The sequence below is a fragment of the Gadus chalcogrammus genome, chromosome 15 (genome assembly GCF_026213295.1).
Source record: "Gadus chalcogrammus isolate NIFS_2021 chromosome 15, NIFS_Gcha_1.0, whole genome shotgun sequence".
Taxonomy (NCBI): Eukaryota; Metazoa; Chordata; class Actinopteri; order Gadiformes; family Gadidae; genus Gadus; species Gadus chalcogrammus.
The window spans coordinates 28,491,344-28,500,412 of record NC_079426.1 but is presented as its reverse complement, the minus strand read 5'-3'; the positions used below and the strand labels follow the sequence as shown (position 1 = coordinate 28,500,412).

The window sequence follows — 9,069 nt, the reverse complement described above, 5'->3', positions numbered from 1 at the left end:
CTCCAACACTTGGGTGTGTGTGTGTGTTACCCCAGGATAAGCTGCTCTGGAGTCCGAGGTAGGAAACCCAAACGCCGCCGTGTTTGGGTGATAGAGTTTAGATCGGGTTAGATTAAATAATCTCGGATATAAATAACAATAATCGGGTTAAATAACTTCACATGGTGTGTCTGGTGTGTTTCCAGCATTCGTAGTGTTGATCAGCAGATATATAGTCCGCCAAGACGTTGAGGTTGCTTAGTAACCAGAGACTCTGTCCATGCAAGTGAACGGAGCGTTCCCTCTTCGTCATAACTATCAAATCAAACATCCTTCACATTCACCGAGCGAACATTATAAAAGTAAAATGCACATTTCTCGCTAGAAATGTTTCCATAAAAGCATTTAATGGCGTAACTATGTTACTATTTCCACACAGAATAAAGAAAGATGTCGGCCGTATGCTTCTGTCCAAGCTCACTACTCTCTGCCAGTGACGTCGGGTCAAGCTCAACGCTGATTGGGCAACGCGGCTAATCTTCATGCGTATGAGCGTAAAAAGTTCAATTTTTTGAACTCTTGAAATGTACGCGATATACGCGCGTATAGCGCGTAAATATACGCGCGTAAAATGTTGCTTATACGCGTGAAACGCGTAATACGCGCGTAAACCAATGGTTCCCTATGGAAAAAATGGCGATTTTATACGCGAAGTACGCGAGATACGCGTCTGGTGTGGCCGCACCTTTAACCAGCAAGTGCCCATTCTCCTCATATAGACATTCTCTGGTCAAACTATGACGAGTCAAACTAAGATGGCGACGCGAATAAACCATGAGAATTGGATGCAGTTGGAATAACTGAGGTCTGCCTGGATGATAATCCATGTCCTTATTTTACACTTTAGTATGGTTAAACATGACTATAAATCCTTATAACAACGTTTATAGGTCATAAAGTCGAAAAAGCATAATAGGTGCTTATGATTCATTGTGTTAACACAGTTCATAGTATTTTATGTAACATTTTTTACATAAAATGAATGTCCACCTTTGCTTCTATCGGTTTAGCTCCCTCACCTCTCTATTTGCATTCAGATTTGTGGTTACAGTCACTGGTTCACCAAGGTGCCTGTTCAGCTCATGTCAAGACCAATCTGCCCGACCACAGCTCAGGGTTCACCACACACTTTTAAGGGATCTGTCCTAATTCTCCAGTCACAGGAGAGTCTGGAAGCCGAGGCTGGCCTAAACCTTAGGCTGGCCTAACTTACAGTCTAATAGCTCAAGAGCATTATTGTGATAGAAACCGCATACTGTCATCACCTCATTATGCTTTGTTATAGGTAATCTAAACAGACAGATTAGTTGATTTATATGTTAAAAAAAAAGGTTGATATGATTTGTGAATTATATAGATAAGGCTACTGATTTGATCTTGTATGGAAATAGTATATAAGCAGGCGCGCACACACACAAATCTTTAATTGAGGTACAAGTTGAGTGAAAGTAAGGACAACGACCTAACATTTAAGTTTATCTCCAATCTTTCTTAAGGAATTTCCACCACCCATACTATCCGTATGAGTGTTTGAGACCTAATTTCCCTGACTCCCACGATTAATCTCCTGTATTTCTTTCCAATAATTCAGTTATGCAGTATGAAAACCTGTTTATGCAGTATTTGAAAATCTTTCCCACAGGCCTTGAAATCAATCAAGCAATATTTTGATACTTACTGAATTTCGACCACACTGAAGCACTGAGACATGCGTGTGGAGGTTTTTTAGAAACTCTAGCAACGTTTGTTTTTTTAACTCTGGAGAAATCTCCTGAATCATAGTGCTACTCACACATCAGGAATGTATAAAACTGTTTGTAAGATGTTATACAGGTATCTTTCCTTTCTAATGAATCTTAGAATTCTAACTACTTAAAAATAATTAATGAGATTAAATCAACAACTTCATTATGGATTGATCACCTATAGGTGTAGGGATGCATAAAATATATTTCCACAATTTTGGAAAATTCCCAAAACGGGCCTGGGTACATTTACTACGTTAAAGGGATTACTAGTAAATAAACTAAAGTTATAATAAGGTTGAAGGATTACCAATAAATAAACTAAAGATATACTAGGTTTAAAGGCATGAACCTATTGTTAAAGGGATCACTAAGAAATAAACTAGTTACTTCCGTCGCATTCTTCTACGTCACTCGTCTCTAGCCAATCGGGGACAGAAAAGTACAACTTTTTCGCGGCAAAGCTAAGCTCCATTTCCGGTGCTGCTGTTTCGCTGCGATCTATATAAACAACGCTGCGTACAACAACAACACTAGTGGACAAATATCGCCGAGATCCTTACAATAACTTGTCTTCAGTACCATGGCGCAGCTTCGCGTTACGGCGTTTTTCCCGCAGAAGAAGAAGAGCAGCGCTCAAGAAGCGACGCGCCGAAAGGGACCGAGAACCAGCAGCTTGTCGGGGGACAATGGTCTGTCCGGTAAAGTGTTTTTGCCATCCACAGTTTGCTCGACGCCACTTTCTTCGAGTTGTTCAAAGTCCATACATCGGGACTTTGTCAGGAATATCGTTGCTGCCACAGAGGTGGTTGGAGAAGAGACCGATCACTGGTCTGACCCTAATGGCCAGAGGAAGACCCCTCCGAGTCCCGTCACCCCCAAGCGGACCTCGGTGGACGCGGACCTGGGCTCCGTAACGTCGGCTGCAAAGGACCACAGCACTGCGAAGAAGAGAAGACAGCTGGATGTGAGCAAAGGCGCACAAGAAGATCGAAAGACGGAGAGAAAAACGGCCAGAAAAAGATTGATACTCCCAAAAAATGAAGAGGTATGGAATTCTGGAAGATTTACTGCTGGTTTTCTTCGGCGTCAATTACGTCAGCTAAATTATTAAAACTTCCCACATTTAAATTATAACGTTGCAGTACGTATACAATAGTAATCAAACTTTTTTCTGATATTTTTCTCTCTAGGCTACGGAAAAATGCCGTGCAGACGACCTGGCTCCAGCGGCAGCACTGGTTCATGTATCCGAAGGAGTGGAGCTGAATATCCCGGCAGCAAGGATCTCCTCCAGACAACATGCAGGCAGTCTCGACACTAATGTAAGCGTCGGGCCAAATCTCTCTACAGAGGTTTAAGTTGGATATGTATGCATAAATAACAAAAAGGCCGGTAAGTTACATTCTTCCTTTTTGGCTATCACAGGCCATGTCAAAAGAAGACCTGGTGGGTCTCAAATCACGCCTCGAGACTATCAGAAGACGGGCTGAGAATCTTCCCAGCATCTCTTCCACAAAGACGACCCCGGTGGCAGAGGACGAAGACACTTCTTCTAAAACACCACCAGTTTGCATTGACATTGCTGCCTTGAAGAAGAGGGTGGTTCGAGCCAAAGAACTATCTGCTAAGTCAACGAATACTGCCAAAAATACAACGCAGGAAAAGGAGGGGAAGACGGATGCTGGGAACACTGAAGCTCAGGATAGGTGTGTACAGGGTAAACGTGTTGGGTTGACTGGATATTAAATTAAACAAAAAAACACTCCAGTATTGGACATTTGCGTGATTATGCTTTTTGTTTTATTCTACAGCAATCTGCCAGCCTACCAGCGCTACCACACGCTGGCCCAGGATGAGACCCCCGGCCTCACACTACCGTACCAGTACAAGCTCCTGGCTGAGATGTTTAGAAGTGCAGACACCATTGTTGGAATGCTCTACAACCGCAATGAAACTGTGACTTTCGCCAAGGTCCAGCAAGGGGTTCGGGATATGATGCATAAGTAAGTGTTCTTTGGTGTTGCACCTCATTGTGTTCTTTGTGTCTGTGTATCTGGTTATGGACCTTTCCTGTTTGTCTGCTCTATAGGCGTTTTGAGCAGAGTCACATGGGACAGATGAAAACAGTTTTTCCTGGCGCCTATGCGTTCAGGCAGGAAAGAAACATCCCAACTTTCAATTCCAATATCAAGAAGGGAAGCTATCAGCTGACCCTGGAGCCTGTCATGAATACAGGTGAGAAGGAGGCCAATGGGCCCTTGTAACATTTGCTTTCTCTATTGAACATTTGCTGTAATGGGGCTTTCAAGGAAACAGTGCTATGATGGGCTTTGTTTGACCATAGTTATATTTTATGGAATTGAAGTCATTCAATGCAATGGTCTGCAAACCTACTTGTGGGTAGTAACGGGTGGGGGGGAGGCACTTTGCACTGCTGTATAGTTTGGATCCTGCGCGCATTCTTTGTTCTACATTGTTAGCATGACATCTTTAAAGCTGAGAAACATTATAGTATACACATTCATAGTTGCCAGAGGTCTTCAGTGTACAATGATGTGTCAAGCCCAAATCATTGGCTTACATTTGTAAGGATGTATTCTAATGCCTTCTGCCAAACCTTGTATAACTAAGTTTTTAGTTTGTGGATGTGAACTTGCCACAGAGCGTAGCATTGTATAGTGTGCCTTCATTGTGGCGTCTTCTTTCAGGTCAAAAAGAGGCCCGCCCACTTCTCACAGCGTCTCGCCTCCTGGAGAGAAGACGCATCTTCCACCAGAATCTGGTGGGCCACGTCAAAGAGCATCACAAGGTAAGTACTACACCTAGATGTTCCCCTTGGCTTTAATAATACCAATTTTGCCAATGTCTGTTGTTTTGTTGAATGTATCAGCACTTAAAATGCAATGTTTTCAGCTTTGATGGCATAACGTTTTTACAATATGAGGTTGCATCAATGCGTCGTTTGTGAAATGGGCTATATCCGTTTAACCCATTCATAAGATTCAAACTCTTGGCTAATTAATCTGTTGTAATATTTTCAGACCTTCCTGTCTTCACGGTTTCCTGCCCTATTGGTGCCAGAGGACAAACTCACTCGCTGGCACCCTCGCTTCCAAGTGGACATGGTGCCTGCCATCGTGCCAGACGAGCTCCCCGCCCCCCCTCACGTGGAGAAACTCACCTCCGCTCAGGAGGTTCTGAACAGGGCTCGCTCACTACTGACCCCCAAGGTACACTACTGCTGCTATGTGAGACGTTATGTTGCAGTTCTGTAGCCAAGATGTGAGGTTTAATGGTCCGTTGCCCCTAACTTTATCAGCATTCAGTTTAGGATATAGTGCCGTTTGTTAAATAAAACGTAAAAAAAAATATTCAGGACTACAAATCATGTCATATTTATATATTCCAGGTAATGTCTAGCAAGACTCGTGGACTGGTATAATAGAACGCGATATGTAAATCACAATAATTTTTTCCCCTACTTAATCACAATATTTGTCGAAATGATCGCAATTCGATTATTTCCCCAAATCATTCAGCCCTTGCCTGCCACTTTAACATGTAATGCTTGCATTCCAGATGGCGAGCGCGTTGACCTGTGCAGCCTTAAAGACGACCGCAGCATCCACTGTTGGTGAGGAGCCACAGCCTGTCTCACCACCGACCACAGGGACCAACGAGCCGGTAGCTCCTGCTTCAACAACCTCCAGGGACCTCAAAGGAGTTTCTCAGGCCCTTCTAGATCGGGTAGGTGCCATGTAACAGTACCACAGTCCTTATTATGATGTCTACAGCTGAATCTGGGTTCAGGTCGCTGAAGGACTTCTACATATACATTCAGACCATTTAGCAGACACTTTTCTCCAAAGCGACTTAAAATAAGTACATTTGGCAGAAGAAGGTGAAACAATATTTCGCTGTCGGTACAGTAATTTTGACTTCTGCACCAAAAGCAGAGTTTTGCGTCGCAGCCACCGGGTCTTTGACTTGAGTCGGTCAGTTTTTTTAAAATAGGTGTCTGTTTTGTCAGATCCGTGCAAAGGAGGCCCAGAAGCTGGAGGCCGCCATGACGAGGAACCCGGCCCAGGAGCTACGCCTCCTCATGATGACCCGTCTGACGGAGCTGGCCCGCATCCTGAGGACGGTGTTCGTTGCAGAGAGGAAACCGGCTCTGATCATGGAGATGGCGTGTAACCGCATGGTGGCCAGCTACAGGTCTGCCCTCTCCACAGGTGCGTACACATAGGGTTTTATGTGCAGTACAAGTAACCGAAGCTAATGGGTATTATGTATTGTATAATCAATGTTATTTCAGATGATCGTGTATTTAGATGTAGATCCTGTGTTGTGGTATAAATTAGCTCACGACGGTGTGGCTGTGCTTTGGAAGTCGACACCACAAAGAGCAGTTGGTTAAAGGTTTTATTTCTATTGTCCTGAAACCATGATGCTCTGCACTAATGTTGGAAATATTAATTGAAGAATTAGAATATGCATCTAATATGCCTAATCAACCAAAGTTGTAGTCCATCTTTGACCATCTTTGTCGAGGCCAAGGCTTGTCGAGTCTGAGTCCAAAGAGGTTAGGGTTCAGGTCAAGACAAAATGAGAGGGACAGAAAAATAAATCCTCTCCGAGAACACTGATCACGGTTTCTATACGTGGTGGCGTGCTGTACTGTTATCCAGTGTCTTTACCAAAGATGTAAACCCGGTCTCTGGTCTCCGTGTAACTCTCCCTATGAACTCGAAATGACTATGTCCTTAGTCATTTTGCGGTGCCGTTTTGAATCGGGTTCATATATACTCTGGATAATTTCGGTCAGTGGGCCCTGACGGGTGTTTTAGGTCTCTGGGCACAGTACTGAACTGAATTGGTGGCCCGGTTTTTGTCTTTTCTTTTTTCTTTTTCTTTTTTTTCTTTTTTTTTTTTCAGAGTGAAAATAAAACTAGTCTGAGACTATAAAAGGTCTTGAGTCCTACAGCCCTGAGGTTAACCTGTTAACCGATGTTAAACCACATGCAGGTTCCCAAAATATCTGACCATTAATTTAATCTGGTGGAAAATTCTGGATGGCCCTTTTCACACCAGTCGGTAAAATCTGCCTTTCATGACTTCGTTATAATATTCTTTATAATTAGAAATTACATAATAACGTGGCAGTATGGACGAGGTTGTGCTCCAGTCTCTTAAAAGGCTAAGAGTATTTATTTTTATATTTTTACTTTCAAGGAACTGCCGACTGTTTTGATACCTACGTACCAACTGGTGTGTGGCGGAACACATTCACGGCATGAGGGCCAACTGAAATAATGCATGTTGCAAAAATAACGGTGGGACCTTGGTCGTACTGAGATGTGCCAACTTTTGATACATTGCTTGACTTTTTTTATTATTTTTTATTATTATAAATACTCAAAACAATTAGACTTGAGAACAATATGCGTGCTTCCAGCTGATTCGTGTCCCTTTGCGTTCCGTCTGCCGTTCCATATTTAAGCTCTATAACAGCCATCCAGGGGTTGATGTATTTTTGGATGCCTTCCCTCGGTTTTAAGCGGAAGTTACCGGATCATAGCACTTTCCTTGGCGATGATTGCTTGTTTAACTAAAAGACCACTAGTGACGTTGATTTTTGGCATGCAGATTAGTCCTACTTGTATGTTGGACTCTTCCTTCAACCAAAGCAGATATAGTATTTTGTATAAAATAACAGCTCTAATGTAAATGTGTATCTACAGTATTCGTTATAGTCACAGCTTTTGGTAGGCTACTGGTGCATCAAACAGTATCTTGGGAAATGTGTTATTTAACTGGGTCTCCTTTTTTGTTGCTCACACTTTTGTCGCCCTCTTCTAGGTGAGATGGAGAAACACCTCCAGCTGTTGGCAGAGTTGGTCCCTGATTGGCTGACAATCCATCCAGTGAGGAAGGACTTCTACCTGAAGCTCTGCAAGAATATGGACCTCCACATTGTTCAGGACAAACTTTCCCTTAGGCTTAAAGAGGAACAGAGGCTCTGAAGAAATGTGTTTTTGTGTGTATACGTATTTCAATATGCAACTTTTGGTCTTGAAGTTTTAAGTCATTAATGGTGTCAAAAGAGATTGGTAAGCAGGCTGATAAAACGTTTGATAAATAAGTGGTTTTAAGATGACCATCTCCGTTTGTAACCTGGACTGTTTTACCCCCGTTCCTCTCAAAATACCTGGAACCTGCATAGCAGTTGAATAGTCACTTTGACAGAGGTTGTGTCCTTGACATCCAATGGCATCTTTTGTCCAATAATAATGGCACACCTCAAGTGAACAACATGGATAATGCAGGATTTTGAGGGGATAGTGTGCATGTTTGTGTATAGGTGTGGCTTTACATTTTTATTTTGGTTTTGCATCAATAAATGCTACTGTGTTAGCATTTAAGGGCATGAATGTACATATGTGTATCAGAAAAAAATCTGTTATTTTGTATTTGGAAGCTTCTTCAAACGATGCGACAAAGACGATATTAGCACATCAGTACTTGTGTTACTAAGTTATGGGTTGTTCAAGTAAGCTCTGAATTTCCATTTGAAGCTGTTAAGTTTATGATTAACCGATCTATTGCATCCCTGATTCTGCTAATTTTTTATATGAATTAAATATATTGATAAATACCAGGATGCTGATACTATGAGCTTTTTGGATGATTTGTTTATTTTAAATATGTTTATATAATACTTATGCTTGTTAAATGACATAAATGGAATAACTAATCTAGTAACAGGTTTTTGGGAGGATTCAATAGCACTTTAGGATAACAACATTAATGCATTAAATAGGGGTAGTAAATAGTGGATTCCTAGTAAGCATTGTTCATATATGAATATGCATTTGTAAGCTATTTTTAATCATTTAAAGTGATTTAGATGTTTTATGAAGATTTATTTAAAAGTGTATGTCAATGGTTTAAAAAAAAAAAATAGATTTGCAATGTGCTAATAGTGCTTTAGAAACAAAAACAATGCTGCAATCATGATTAGGTATTTCTTTGAGCTTATCTAAAGTGAGGACTACGCCTTACTAAGCTTTTATAAAAGACGTTGCGGCTGGATTTATCAATTCAGGTAGTAACAAAGCATAAGTTAAGGGTTTTGTGTGAGCTAATCAATGGTAGGGAGTGCCTCAGTTAACATTTGTAAATTACATTTAAAAGCTGTAATAAAAATAATAAATGAAATTTATATAGCGCTTAATACGGTACTCTAAGATGCTTTACATATTGCCCTATCAAAACTATGTAA

The 9,069-nt window shown here is 41.5% G+C and overlaps 1 protein-coding gene across 1 annotated transcript; it reads left to right on the top strand.

The window, feature by feature from the left end:
* The first annotated feature begins 2,203 nt into the window (after nucleotides 1-2,203).
* Nucleotides 2,204-8,666, top strand: cdt1 (chromatin licensing and DNA replication factor 1). Its single transcript, XM_056610081.1, has 10 exons — nucleotides 2,204-2,832; nucleotides 2,978-3,109; nucleotides 3,213-3,493; nucleotides 3,599-3,790; nucleotides 3,877-4,022; nucleotides 4,496-4,596; nucleotides 4,829-5,017; nucleotides 5,367-5,534; nucleotides 5,818-6,019; nucleotides 7,647-8,666. The coding sequence occupies exons 1-10, from the start codon at nucleotides 2,368-2,370 to the stop codon at nucleotides 7,808-7,810; spliced, it is 2,040 nt and encodes a 679-aa protein (XP_056466056.1). The 5' UTR covers nucleotides 2,204-2,367; the 3' UTR covers nucleotides 7,811-8,666.
* The last annotated feature ends 403 nt before the right edge of the window (nucleotides 8,667-9,069 follow it).